General features: G+C 38.7%; 1 protein-coding gene across 6 annotated transcripts in view; it reads right to left on the reverse strand.

Moving 5' to 3' along the window:
- The window catches only part of LOC124555786 (inositol hexakisphosphate and diphosphoinositol-pentakisphosphate kinase), a 556,425-nt gene that overhangs the window by 366,705 nt on the left and 173,699 nt on the right, over positions 1–16,021 (reverse strand). Inside the window, exon 1 of one of the 6 annotated variants that reach the window (XM_047129843.1) lies at positions 8,510–10,462. The exons of the other annotated variants lie outside the window; for them this stretch is intronic. Within the exon in view, the coding sequence (XP_046985799.1) occupies positions 8,510–8,653 (144 nt within the window). The 5' untranslated portion in view covers positions 8,654–10,462. Of the gene's footprint in view, positions 1–8,509; positions 10,463–16,021 lie in introns of those variants that run through there. 6 annotated transcript variants of the gene reach the window in all.

The following is a 16,021-nucleotide window of genomic DNA, read 5'->3' on the forward strand; positions in this document are numbered from 1 at the left end:
AGGTTCTACACATACAGTGACTATGATACCGTGAGAGCCATTCATTGCTATGGCGATGAGGATTATGTTCATAACCAATTCCAATGAACCCCAGTTTCCTGTACATATTGGCTGTTGAGTGTTGAACTTATCCAGACTCAGAATAATTGGAGGGATGAGAAATTCTGTATGAAATGGGTGAACAACTCCAGAAGTCCCGCTCGTGCAGCGTAGACAGGATGTGATGTCACCAAGTGGGACTGTATGCCTTCTGCAGGTCAAAAAACACAGCACACAGATGTTGGTGAGCACAAAAGCGTTGTGCACTGCAGATTCTACACAAATCGATTGGTCTGCAGTCGACCGAAATTCCTAAGACCCACTATGAAATTGTGATAAATGTCCTTTGGCTTCCAAGCAGCCACACAATTGTCAGTTGAGCATTCTTTCAAATAGTTTACACAGTCTGTTTGTTAGAGAGATTGATCACTAATTAGTCAAAATTTGAGGGTCTTTTCCTCATTCCCAGATAGGAATAACTAACATCCTCCCACCACTGAGAGGGGAACACTCCTTCCAGATAAATGCGATTGAAAAACTCGAGGATGTGTTTTAGGCTGTCATTGCCAAGGCATTTAAGCATCTCCTTTGGGATTTTATTGGGTCCATGGACTGGGCCTCAACACACTGTTAAAGCACTGAAGAACTCACATTCACTAAATGGAACACTGTACAATACAAAGCCTTGTGCACATAAGAGTAAGTAATTTTGCTCTGCATGACATTTACAGGTCATGAAATTAGGATGGCAGTACGAGGTGCATTCAAGTTCTAAGGCCTCCGATTTTTTTCCTCTGGACTGGAAAGAGATAGAAACATGCGCATTGTTTTAAAATGAGGCCACGTTCATTGTCAATAGGTCCCAGAGATGGCAGCACCGTACGGCAGATGGAATTTTACCGCCAGTGGCGAGAATGAGAACTGTTTTAAACACTTAAAATGGTGACGTTTTCCTTACTTGAACAGCGTGCAATCATTCGTTTTCTGAATTTGCGTGGTGTGAAACCAATTGAAATTCATCGACAGTTGAAGGAGACATGTGGTGATGGAGCTATGGATGTGTCGAAAGTGCGTTCGTGGGTGCAACAGTTTAATGAAGGCAGAACATCGTGTGACAACAAACCGTAACAACCTCGGGCTCGCACAAGCCGGTCTGATGACATGATCGAGAAAGTGGAGAGAATTGTTTTGGGGGATTGCCGAATGACTATTGAACAGATCGCCTCCACCAGAGTTGGCATTTCTGTGGGTTCTGTGTGCACAATCCTGCATGACGACCTGAAAATGCGAAAAGTGTCATCCAGGTGGGTGCCACGAATGCTGACGGACGACCACATGGCTGCCCGTGTGGCATGTTGCCAAGCAATGTTGACGCGCAACGACAGCACGAATGGGACTTTCTTTTCATCGGTTGTGACAATGGATGAGACGTGGATGCCATTTTTCAATCCAGAAACAAAGCGCCAGTCAGCTCAATGGAAGCACACAGATTCACCGCCACCAAAAAAATTTCGGGTAACCGCCAGTGCTGAAAAAATGATGGTGTCCATGTTCTGGGGCAGCGACGGCGTAATCCTTACCCATTACATTCCAAAGGGCACTACGGTAACAGGTGCATTGTACGAAAATGTTTTGAAGAACAAATTCCTTCCTGCACTGCAACAAAATCGTCTGGGAAGGGCTGAGCGTGTGCTGTTTCACCAAGACAACGCACCCGCACATCGAGCTAACGTTACACAACAGTTTCTTCGTGATAACAACTTTGAAGTGATTCCTCATGCTCCATTCTCACCTGACCTGGCTCCTAGTGACTTTTGGCTTTTTCCAACAATGAAAGACACTCTCCATGGCCGCACATTCACCAGCCGTGCTGCTATTGCCTCAGCGATTTTCCAGTGGTCAAAACAGACTCCTAAAGAAGCCTTCGCCGCTGCCATGGAATCATGGTGTCAGCGTTGCGAAAAATGTGTGCATCTGCAGGGCGATTACGTCGAGAAGTAACGCCAGTTTCATCGATTTCGGGTGAGTAGTTAATTAGAAAAAAAATCGGAGGCCTTAGAACTTGAATGCACCTCGTACCACATGCAGATACTTCGGTGAAGTGTGCCACGAAACACACACAGCGATGACCCTGGGATGAGTACATAGGTTGCCATTCAAGCAGATGCCCATAACTACCATGGGTCATGGGTGACCACAAGTGCGACAGAGTTTAATCCATACTTGAGATGACAGGTTGTGGGCTCTTACAGATGATAAATACTGTCCCCAACACTCCTGTTTTCTCTTTATGATTAAAAACCATGATTTTGTTTGAAGTCTCTTGAATGCTATTAAAGTATTCTGTAGAAGGACAGCATTTGTATTGTCAAAGCACCTTCAAAACACACTGATAGCTACAGCTATTTCTGCAGAACTGGAGGAATTGAAACCCTTTGGAACTATTCACCTGAAGGAATAACATTCAATTATTATTATTATTATTATTATTACTACTACTAAAAAAATTATTATGTTCCAGGCTAAAGCTGTGTGCCAGACCAGGCCTCACACAGGGATATATGCAAATCTGAAAACAGACATCATTCCACATTCCACTGGAATACTCTAAAAGTGTTTTTTTATTCAACACTGCTAGTTTCAGGCATGGTTATGGCTCATTTCCAAGTGCACTAGAAAATAGTCCATGTCCAAAACTAACAATGCTGGATCAAGTCAAATTCTGAAACACATTCCAGTGGGATGATGCCTTCTGCACAAGTTTATTGAAGCTGTGGTGCTCACCCAGAAGAAACTGAATACCACCTTTCAATATTGTGATAGATGGTACTGCAAGACAGCTTCTGATTTCAGTAACCATCAGAGAGAGGTTTTAGATGTCTTGGGTGATGGGTAGGAGCCAGTGAGGAATTTCTCACATAGAAATATATGATTTTCATCATTGTGGAATCCAAGCATACCACATATATGACTCAAATCTCAACTTTTCACAGTCCCCATCCATTCTTTACTATCTCTGAAGAAGCTCTCATGCAATGCCGCCTGACTATTACCTCTGAGGGTGGATATAGCAGGGAGTTTTGTCTTCACCACAATGTCATGCCCACAGAATATATTGAGTAAAATATAGGTTCCACTTAAGTTTCATCATTACCAGTTTTATCTTTTACAAACAAATAATTATTTAAGGAATTCCTACTATTATGGCAAATACAAAACTCAAACCAGCTCTTTGCCTAACATGTCTTTGAAATATGAAATCTGTAGGTGACGGAAATCTGTAAGACACAACAGGGCCTAACAAAAAAATACAGGCATATAAATTTATCATTAAATTTGACAGTTCCTGTACAACCTACTGCATGAACAACATAATTTGACAAAGAAAAAATTAACTCTAACGCAGCATTAAAACTATTGATAACAATTAAATATTCACAAAAAGTATGTTTGTGAATGTTCACCCACAAATATGTAATTACATCACACAAAACAGCATTTTCCTTAAATTATAGTTTCATAAACTGTAATTTTAAACAAGTGTTTCATGACATAACCCAAGATTGATTGCATTTCAACTCCAGCATTTCTGCCTATCACACGAGTTAACTTATGTAACATTCTTTTCTGTGTAGTCCATGACACCTTAACTCACATTAGTGTGACTACTGCCTATGTTTGACATCAATATGCAATAATCAGCCACAGATGGCAGCATTAGCATTGAAGGTATATAAAGCATGACAGGGGAACATGGAGAACAGTGCAGTAGTTGCTATAATGCAGAAAAGGAGCAATATATCTGCTGTCCAAAAGGGCATGATCATTGGCTTTAGGGCCAAGGGTAGAAGCATTTGTGAAATGGCTAAGCTTGTGAAAAGTTTGCCTGCTGCATGGTTAAAATTAAACTGTGCATGACAAAATGGCTCTATCCAAAACTGGAGCTGAGGCAACTGAGGTACACCATGGGCCATTGATGACAGGATAGAATCACAGCTATGGAGTTGTGTACATGTGAATAGACACACAGCTGTTGACCAACTGTCTGCCTAGATGAACCAAGAGGCTACCAACAGTGTCTCCTCAACAACCGTCCAAGGAACATTGCTGTGTACGTGACTCCGCAACAGGTGCCTGGTTCACGCGCCCATGCTGACTGCTATTCATCAGCAATGAAGGTTGGAATTTGCATGTCAATATTGCAACTGAATGTCCACTGAGTGGCGACAGATGGCCTTTTCAGATGAATCAAATTTTATGCTCCATTGGATAGATGGCCATTGGAGTGTATGAGGTGAACCATCTGAAAGCAAACACCCAACAACAATCGTCGGAAGGATCCAGGCCAGAGCAGGGAGCATTATGGTTTGTGGAATGTTTTCTTCATTCTGGAAGGCACAATCGATCAACAGAAGTACCCATCTATCACTGGAAACCATGTTTATCCCAAAATGCAGTCGTCCTCCCCTCAGTACCATGAATCTACCAGCAGGACAATGCAACATGTCACACAGCTTGCAGTGTACAGACATAGTTGCATGAGCACTAGGATCAGTTTATCATATTTCCCCATCCACTAAACTCTCTGGATTTAAACCCAATCAAGAATCTGTGTGACCACCTCGATCGGCCTGCTCACGCCTTAGATTCTCAACTGAAAAAGCTGGCAAAGGCACTGTAATCAGCACGGCTCCACACCCCTGTCGGTACCTTCCAGAACCTCACTAACTCTTTGTGGTTATTCAGGATTGTTGGTGTGGTGTCACCGCCAGACACCACACTTGCTAGGTGGTAGCCTTTAAATCGGCCGCGGTCCGTTAGTATACGTCGGACCCGCGTGTCGCCACTATCAGTGATTGCAGACCAAGCGCTGCCACACGGCAGGTCTAGAGAGACTTCCTAGCACTCGCCCCAGTTGTACAGCTGACTTTGATAGCGATGGTTCACTGACAAATTACGCTCTCATTTGCTGAGACGATAGTTAGCATAGCCTTCAGCTACGTCATTTGCTACGACCTAGCAAGGCGCCATTATCATTTGCTATTTATCTTGTGATGCATGTACCGTCAGACTGACGTTCACCAATTATGGACTAAAGTTAAGTATACCGGAAGCTACGTACCTTTTTTGCTAGTCTCTATTCCTTTAACTGTTCCAGACCTCACGCCAGCCTGCATGTGCTTAAACACGTGCCTTTCGGCTTCCTCTCATAGTAGCTTGGCTGTCTCGCCAAGTCACAGCAGTTGGAAAGTGGTCACCTTAATGTGACTGGACACTGTATTTCCACAGATTAATTTAAACTTGCTATATATTCTATCACCCAAAGTGCAGTATATACAACTACTAGTCTTCTACCCTGTGCCCCCCCTCTTTTCAGTACATGAAAACGTCCCCACTGGCTCCTACCCATCAGCCAAGACATCTAAAACCTCTCTCAGATGATTACTGAAATCATAAGCAGTCTTGCAGTACCATCTGTCACAACGTTGAGAGGTGGTATTATGGATCAAAACATGACAAATGTCCAGTAAACATGGTTTTAAAATGCACACTTTAATAGATCAGAGCATTTTTCATCTTCACTCCTATTAAACACATTTGTTCTACTGAAAAATTGCTCATAGCTCTTAGTCTATATATTCTCTTTTCCTTGTTTTGGTTCACACTACTATCTCTCAAAATATGAAATACTTTTTTTAACACCCTATTTATACATCCTTTCTAGTTTTATTTCAGTATTAAATACCTGTGAGTGTAACCAACACTGGAAACTAGCTGCTAAGATGGGCAAATTTGGAGTATGACAACAAAAACAGTTATGTTGAAAAACTCATTCTGAAATTTGCCCAAAGTGTTTATATGAAATAACAAATCCAAATCCACAATAATCACGCAAAGATAATAGAATATGAATGCTGTGTTATAATTATTGTGCCAATTTACAGTCTATATGAGTGGTAAAGTCTTGTTCAGATAAAGAATACATTCTTATATAAGCAACTTTTCTGATGCCTATTTTCATTTTTGCTCTTTTTCTTTCACAACAAAGATAAATCATTGAATACTAATAAAAATATGACACCATTTATAAGTGTTTTTTTCTTCCTTCTCAGTTTGGGAGTTCTTCATATTTTAGTTTAACACACTATACATTGTAAGTGTGTGAACACCAGTTCAGACAGACTTTTTCTTTTTTAATATTTACATGAAAACTACGAAGATACAGAAGAATCTTACTTAATCAACTAATGACAAACATGATTTCTTAATTTCTTACAATCTTTTCATTACTAACAATAAAGTTTTAACTACTGGTCTACTGATCCCTCACTCTTCTGTTTAATGCAAACAATACAGCGCTTGTACAACACATGGAATATGCACCCCATAAGATACAATGTAACATTGTATTTATTTTAACATGCTTTCATATTTGTTGATTTTTTTTCCCTTTTGCCTCATCCCTTAGGAAAACACATAATGGAGATGAGACAAGGAATCAAACATGTGGCAAGCATGTTATTTGGTGAGGCCAACAAAGAATGGAAATTAGGAAGGCAGAGCAGTGGTAATTCAGTGATACAGATGGCAGGACAACAGGAAGTGGACCTACAGATAGAGGCAGCAGAATGCTGAAACTGTCATTCTAAGATATACGGTAGGATAACAAAGATAGTTGAATGGCAGGCACAAGACGAAGTCAGAGATGGAGGTGTGTTGGTTAGGGAGCACGTGTCAGCTTCAGAAATATATGCTAAGCAGAATTATATATAATTTGCTTTTCATAACTATGCAAAAAAGGAGCAGCAAATATACAGAATAGTTCTATGGAAATCCCACTGCACAAAACTACCTCATTTCTATTTCTACATTCTACAGTTACTGTTTTAATACATTTGTGTAAAAATGTAAAATCTCTATCAAAATATTCAACAGAAATAACATGACTTCATTACCTGTCTGCAATCAGACAGGCCATTAACACAGCATTTAACATCAAGTATTTGTGAAACAGTTGCTAACAAAAGAAATTTTGAGATATTTAAATCGTCTTATTTCCCACTGCAACTACAAACTTCAAACACTTACCATTAATCTCATGATGTTTCTAAGATGCTTATAAGCATAAGAAACAATCTTTGATCACACCTGGTGTATGGTGCCAATGAATTCATCCTAGTTTTTTTCTAGGCTCTATGAAAACATGTAAAATGAAGCAGTCCTCAACCGGAGGATTGGTTTGAACATAGCAATGCTTTATTGAGTGTTTAAATGAAGCTTCATTTGACATTTTGCCTAAAAATTTTGGGCAGTGTTGCTGAAATAGGAGAGTGCAATGAAACTTGATTCAGCATCATATTTTAATGTTTCTTTGCCATACAGCTCCATATGGTCTGCAGCAAAACCAGATTGTCTCAATGATGCTGTGGTACTAAGAACCCACACCAAATGATGGGTAATCTCTTCTATGTTTATACATACACAAGACCTATCTCAAGATAAACCTTAGGCATACAAAACCAATAATGACAATAAACAATAAAATCATTTTAATATCATATGGATGCCAGCTACTTTGCAATTGCCTGACCAACAAGCCTTGTTACCAAGAATACGTCATCTGCTGACAAAATAACAGTGCTTATAGTATTGTTGTACTTCATGTTTATAATCTCATTTGACAACCTTCAATAATTTAGATGTTTTCAAACACTTACAACATTTTACCTTAAGGTGTACTTCTATAGAATAAACTTTAATGTCCAGGATGAAACTTTCACTTGTCAGCCAAATTTATGTGTATGTGGTTTTGAAAAATTTTGAAACTCCCCTGGCAGATTAAAACCATGTGTCAGACTGGGAAGAGGAGCTGAAAACCCTGGCAGGCAAGCAATGCTCTTATCGAATGGCTGTCCAGGCACAAAACAGGTATTGGAAGAGTAGAAGCTGTGATAAGAGAACTGACCACAAAAGCAAGAATGTAAGTTTGTGTCCCAGTCTGAACACAGTATTAATTTTCCAGGGAGTTTCAAAGATTTCAACTCTTATTGTGTTAAATGACATGTATATCAACATACTCTGGCAAAATCTAACACTAACACAAAAAATAATGAATTGGAAAGGAACAACATCAAGAGGGATACACATGAATAAACAACAACCAAGGCAAGTGGATATAATTAAATTATTAAAAAACTAACTTCAACACAATATGTGGGGTCCACTGTTTTTAAAAATACAGTCACAAAATGTTTCATTACAGGTAACAACTCTAAATAAAAATAAAATGAGTAGGTGTATGTACACAAATGTTCTTCTGGATAAGCAACATTTATGCATATTATACAGGAGAACAGGTACAACGTTCGTGTGACCTCTGCTTACATTACACTACACCACTAACTTCTTACAAATACCCAAAACCCACTACCCAAAGAGCAAATACAAATATTTTAAATACAGCACCTACTTCATCTTGACAGTAGACAAGATTGTCATCCCTGACAATCCACTCTCTGAGTCTCCACCAATCCTTCCACCATAACCACTCGTCCATCACTCTCCGTTCGTTAAATGCTACAGATGTGACATTGAAATTCATGTAAGCAACCATTTATCACAAATGTTTGACTGATTTACTTTAATTAGCACTTCATTTATGAACTTCACACTTAAGCATTCATTTACAACACCTGACAACTGGAGACCATAAAAAAGGCTACTCTCAAATTCTCTCCAATCATTTACTTGCAGCTTTTGTCTTCAGCATTTACACTAAATTAAGAGCTAATAAAATTATTTTTAGAACCTTGCACAATTTCAAGAGAAAAAAATATTGAGAAATGAACTACAATTAATGGATAAACAAAATCAAATGTAAAAACTATGGCATAGTCATCATTAGGCTATGATTTTTATAATAGGGCATATATTTTCAGCATGACCACCATTTTCCTTAAATACACACAAATGATTGTTATGAAAAAACTAAATGAATTACTGTAATTTGTTAAGTCATACTTATGGATATATGGCCATTTCTCTTAGGTTGGGCATACTTCAGACAGTAAATGATCATATTCATTATATATTCACACTTTCAAGAAGAACATTTATCATGTAATATCTTTCTTCTATGTCACCTCTATTTGTTTCCTGAAAATTGGCAAATATATACCTTCCTCCCCTATTTTCTTTTAATTCACAATATGGACTTTAGCCTTACTCTATGAATAGGTAGGTGCTTAAGACATTCTGGACCCTGGACTGCAGACAAGCGTCTCATTTTGTTATCCAGTCTTGAAGTCAGAAGTGTGTGCAACTTAGTTCAGAAAAAAATGTCTAATAAGAAGCAAAGTATTCAACAGTATTACAACAGTACATGTCTCAGTTCAGTGAGAAAGCATTTCTGACTCTTGGTAAAAATTCTGTATTGTAAACATAGGAGTAACTGCAGAGAAGTCATTTAATGTTCAGCAGCCTGTGGCAACAGAAGAAACTTGGTGTACAACAGATTGAAAATGGAAAAACACTGCTGTAAATGCTACTAAGGGAATCCCACCAATCTTATTCACCATTATGTGAAGAACTTTGTACAGTCTTCCTGTGTGCTAACATTCCCTTCAGTAACCTGAACCATCAAATATATATCATGAATTCTTAGAAAAATGCACATGAAAATTTTTTCCCTATTCTTCCACATTAAGAAGTGACTATGTCAGCAGAAGCTACCAGAAAACAATGCAAGAATTCAGACAAAAGGTCGTGAATAATAAAATATGGGTATCAACTGTTAAAAGCACAGACTCTATGTGGAGATATATCGCAAATGTCACTGTGGAAACTTCGGAAGAAGGTAGTCCATGTGAAAAGTTTATCAGAAACTAAAAATTTAGAAAAAAATTACTTTTTTCCAAGATTAGTAAATTGTTTGACAGACCTACGCATACCATGTGGCCGGAAGGTATAAAGCATGATGATGTATCACTCTTCGTAATGGATGCTGAACCTTATATGGAGAAAGATGCCAATTCATTAAAACCATTATACAGTAAAATAGTATATGTGACTTGTTTAGCTGATGCCTGAAGGAGAGTTGCAGAAGAGATTTGTAGTAAATTCAGTGATGTTGACAAATTTATTGAGTGTATCAAGAAGGTATTTTTGAAAGCCCCTTCATGTGTTGCAGCATTTAAGTTGGTAGCTCCAGACATTTCCTTACCAACCATTTCCCATTTTGACCACACGGGGGTTCTGGGTTAACGCCTGCCACTGTTACTGCCACTATTCAATGTTGTGAAAAGCATCATTGAATCAGTCGACAGCAGTGAAGCCTCTTCAATTGGACTACAATTAAAGTATAATGTTAAAATTTCAGACAAACTTCCATCTATAAAATAAAATTTTGGATTTATTCCTACCACCATAACTGCTTTGGAGCAATCAGAAGTGCCACCAGTGATGCAGGTAGAACAAGTGATAAAAATGTGAATAAATCAGAAGCTGTTCTGGTAAAGTGGAACACGAAGTATCAAAGAATATAGGGAAAAGAACCATGAAAGGAATCATACAGTGTTCCATTTCAAAGATTTTACTGGGTAAAAACTTCTCTTTTAAACATTTAGAGTTAGATGCAAATGATTTTCTAGAAGAACAATCCTTTCTTCACTGACAGTAGGAAATCATTTTTATTTGAAAATTTACACAAGGTAGTTCATTGTATATTGCAATTCAGAACTCATAAACTGAATTAAAAGTGAGGATGTATGGGGGGAAAAAAGTCATACCTCAACTATGTTCTGATAACGTTAATAAAAAGCATACACCATAACATCAAATTCCGTAGTTTAACTTGCTTCTCAAGTGTTTTTTATATTCTTAAGTAAATAGTCCATTACCATAAAATGAGTTACAAATTTATTTTACATCATTTTAATATTGTTAGGTCATAGTATTATGTTATTGTGTATATTTTTGTAATTTTTTTTTTTTCATAACAGCATTCTTTGTGCATATTTGGTGATTTTTTTTTTTTTTTTTGTCATAAAAATCATAGTCCTAGTCATCATTTTGTGTTTACAAATGGAAAACTATTGCAAGTGTCTTTTTTACATACATGTCCTTCTCATAACATATACCTCAATTCATAGATGTCCATCAGGAAAATTAGAATGTAACACTTAGTACAATACAATTATAATACAAATATGAGCAGAAAGTCTGCCCCAAACTCAAGAACAAAGACATGAATACACAAAACATCAGAATTTGTAGAACAGTTATCTGTTTTTGCGGTTTCTTTGTGAACAATTTTGTAGTATAGCCACAAATTTTAAACTATAAAATGTGGGATTATGTAAGTATATTCATGTTGCCAGACAGAAACAAATAACTTCAAAATTAGAGTGCTATATAAACTTTCAAGTACATAAACAGTATTACTAACTGCATTTTGGATAACTGAAGCTTACCTACTTTTTCCATCATAATAAGCACTTTAAACTTGAAAGGATTTCTGAGTTATGAGGAATGCAGCCTCCATGATGAGTAACAATTTGATCACATTCAGTGCACAGTTTTCAAAGTTGTATTTACAGTATTGAATAAGCTTATATAATCAGACTACCAAAATGATGGTTTTAGAGTACACCATGCCAATTTTTCATTAAAATATACTTATTGCAAAAATTAATTATTGTTATTGGCTAGGATCATTTCCCATATTCCCTCTCCCTAACAGCCACAACCACAACCACAACCACCATCTCTCCTCCTTCACCACCACTATCTGCGTCTCCTCCCAGCACTCCCTATCTCCAATCTCATTGAGTTTAAAAGAAGGAACCAATGTATATGCAGCACAATTTAATATTTATCTGTGTACCTCTACATGTTGAATATCAGTTTGTAAAACAGTACAACAAATAAATGCTCAATATTATATTTTTACTATGTTTCTGATGAAATATGGTTTTATTCTGGTTGTACACAGTTTCTGTTTACAGTTCTTTTAGTTGCATGAGGTAGTAAGCAAACAATGTTCTAGTGATCTTCAGTCTTAAGAATGTTTTGATGCAGCTCTCCACACTAGTCTAGCCTGTGCAACCTTCTTCACCTCTGCATAGCTTCTGCTACCTACATCCATCAGAACCTGCTTACTGAAGACAAGCCTTGGTGCCCTCAACAAAACCACCACCTCCTCCTCCTCCCCCCCCCCCTTCCCTGCCTCAAATACCAAACTGAAAATTCCTTGATGCCTTAGAACGTGTTCCATCAATCAATCCCTACTTTCAGTCAAGTTGTGCAATAAATTTCTTCTCCTCCCAATCTGATTCAGTACCTTTCCATTTGTTAGACGATTTACCCATCTGATCTTCAGCATTCTTGTATAGCACCAATAAGAATACATTATTAATTAGTAACTACTTACATGGGTAGTCTAAAAGCCCTTCACTTATTTGACAGACCACTTTATTAACATTAGTACAAGTGGTTATACATATAAACTTATAGTTACAGTTGAAACTGTCACAACCTATACATATACATACATCTCAACTCCTAATACCTTCACTCTCACATGAGACATCACCTCTGGCACCAAAACTAGTTTCACACAAGTAATCAAAACTCAGCTGTTAAGTACTTTCAGATCATCTACTGCACGACTGCATCAGAGACTTTAAATCTTATCTTCATGCCAGTTCAGTGGTTTTATGTAGGGCAAATAGAAGGAAAAAAGGAAAACATTGACAATTTTTATTATACTGTGCTCAATTGTAAACTGCCCTGCTATTGTAGTTAAAAGCTAACTGCAGTAAATAAAATGAAACCGCATATTTTCACAGGAACTTTATTGTTTAAAAACTTACATAGCCTATGTTCATTTGAATATGTATTTGAGTATTCTGTAAAAGTTTCATGTAAATCGGTCAAGAACTTTTCAAGATTACCAGAATGAATTTATCACGCACTAGTGGAGAGTGTGCCAATATGAAACTTCCTGGCAGATTAAAACTGTGTGCCAGACCGATACTTCCACCTGTACTTCATCTCCTACCTTCCCAACTATTTAAAGCAATACGCAGCGAGGATAGGTCACGAATCATGCTTGTGTAGCTCAGTTGGTAGAACACTTACCTTGGTCTGGCACACAGTTTTAAAGTGTACCAACTATTCTGGATTTCTGTCAGGTATCAGGTGTCAAAATATATGTTAGCCATCCACACCCGGTTTTAACATTTGCCTTTGAGGAGGAAGTTATTAAACGCTTTCATGAGGCCATGCTGGAAAGTAATGCCTCCAAATTTTTATGGTTTATTCTACATCTTTATTCCTCATTTCTACGTATTTATTTCCAACAGTGTCACCCTGGCAAAAGCACATTTCTCACAATGAAAGACTGGTTTATTTATACTACCACTGTAGAATGTTTGACCTTGTTGATGGAGCCACAAACTCATCTTTGCTTGCACCGCTTCATCACTATAAAAGTAAAGTCCTCGAAGATCATCTTTAAGTTTTGGAAAAAGATGAATATCAAATGGGGCTAAGTTGAGACTGTATAGATGATGATCGATGACAGTGAATCGATGGTGTCAGATTGTTGCAAATATCACAGCAATCATGTATTGTCTGGCATTAATATGCTGAAGGGGAGGGTGCTCCCTATGTGGAAGAACTCTTTGAAGCGAAACTTAATTACAGTATGCTGTTTCTCATCCACCAACACAGTTATGTTACACACCACTACGTTACATGCTACAGTTTGGAGCACTCTAGCAGCACCAAAGGGATGCACATTGCATCAGTGAAGCAGAAAAGTTGACTGAGTAATACACATGACACTTACTACTTCAGCTGATATTGAGAATAGAATACAAAATTTTGATGTATTAGATTTCAGCACACCCTCGTAATAATAACTGGCCACCACTCACAATGTGGCAGAAGCACTGGCCTCATGTCATGCAAATTGTAGAGTGTCATCTAATAAGAAAAACTACACCCATACCATCTACAGAAAGTGCAGACAGTAGTAGCTGATAGCAAACCATGATGATTAGTCTCCACAATGCAATTTACTGCGCTATGCACTCCAGCCACAATTCTTGACTTTGGTGCTGTCCAATGAGCAATGCACATTGACTCGAAAATCATTGTGAAATATTTCAACATATACTTGAGCAAATGAAAACTCATGTGTGCAAGCAGTTGGATGCAATCGGCAGTGTATACAGATGAGGTGGGATAACTTGTGAACGAGTCCTTGATCTGTATTGAATTGTCAAGTAGACTAATAGAAATATGGGAATGATGTATCACATTTTTGTAGATCTTCTACCTACGCCATCGGATGAATACATACAATTTGGTGACAAAATGATGGAATATCAGCTTACTTGGATGCAAACAAGTACCATCTAGGCCCCAAATAAACAAATTGACAGTTGGCAGAGGAGGACTTGTTCTGTGGCTACCATAGTTTTAATGTCTTACGCTTTTTGACTGTTTTCTGTGGGGTACTAATTTGAATATCATGTATGCTAATTTTGAGGTATCAGATCAAAGCCTTATCACGCCAATCCATCCCGTGACTGAAATACTAAGTGCATTTATCTGATTGCATGTATCAGTCTATTGCCACCGACGTACACACTCAAATTTAGCTGGAGGTCAAAATTTTGAGTCCTTTTCATAATTCACTGCATCCTGCATGGTGTGACACTATTATTGGGTTTCTTAATGAAATGGAAAAGCAATAACCTAGCACTATATCCATTCCATTCTCAAACTTTGACAGTCCACAATGTCCAACCAGGAACTACTGGCCATTAAAATTGCTACACCAGGAAGATGACGTGCTACAGTCACGAAATTTAACCGACAGGAAGAAGATGCTGTGATATGCAAATGATTAGCTTTTCAGAGCATTCACACAAGGTTGGCACCGGTGGCAACACCTACAACGTCCTGACATGAAGAACGTTTCCAACCGATTTCTCATACACAAACAGCAATTGACCGGCACTGCCTGGTGAAACATTCTGATGCCTCGTGTAAGGAGGAGAAATGTGTACCATCACGTTTCCGACTTTGATAAAGGTCGGATTGTAGCCTATCGTGATTGCGGTTTATCGTATCGCGACATTGCTGCTCGCATTGGTTAGCGGAATATGGAATCGGTGGATTCAGGGGGTTAATACAGAAAGCTGTGCTGGATCCCAACTGCCTCGTATCACTAGCAGTCGAGATGACAGGCATCTTATCCGCATGGCTGTAACTGATCGTGCAGCCATGTCTCGATCCCCGAGTCAACAGATGGGGACGTTTGCAAGACAACAACTATCTGCACGAACAGTTCGACAATGTTTGCAGCAGCATGGACTATCAGCTCAGAGACCATGGCTGCAGCTACCCTTGACACTCCATCACAGACAGGAGCGCCTGCAATGACGTACTCAACAACGGATGAACCTGGGTGCACGAATGGCAAAACGTCATTTTTTCGAGTGAATCCAGGTTCTGTTTACAGCATCATGATGGTCGCATCCGTGTTTGGCGACATCGCGGTGACCGCACATTGGAAGCATGTATTCGTCATCGCCATACTGGCGTATCACCCGCGTGATGGTATGGGGTGCCATTGGTTACACGTCTCGGTCACCTCTTGTCTGCATTGACGGCACTTTGAACAGTGGACGTCACATTTCAGATGTGTTATGATCTGTGCCCCCCATGAACCTTGGACCTTGCCATTGGTGGGGAGGCTTCCATGCCTCAAGGATACAGATAGCCGTACCGTAGGTGCAACCACAACGGAGGGGTATCTGTTGAGAGGCCAGACAAATGTGTGGTTCCTGAAGAGGGGCAGCAGCCTTTTCAGTAGTTGCAGGGGCAATAGTCTGGATGATTGACTGATCTGGCCTTGTAATACTAACCAAAATGGCCTTGCTGTTCTGGTACTATGAATGGTTGAAAG

The sequence above is a fragment of the Schistocerca americana genome, chromosome X (assembly GCF_021461395.2).
Source record: "Schistocerca americana isolate TAMUIC-IGC-003095 chromosome X, iqSchAmer2.1, whole genome shotgun sequence".
Lineage (NCBI taxonomy): Eukaryota > Metazoa > Arthropoda > Insecta > Orthoptera > Acrididae > Schistocerca > Schistocerca americana.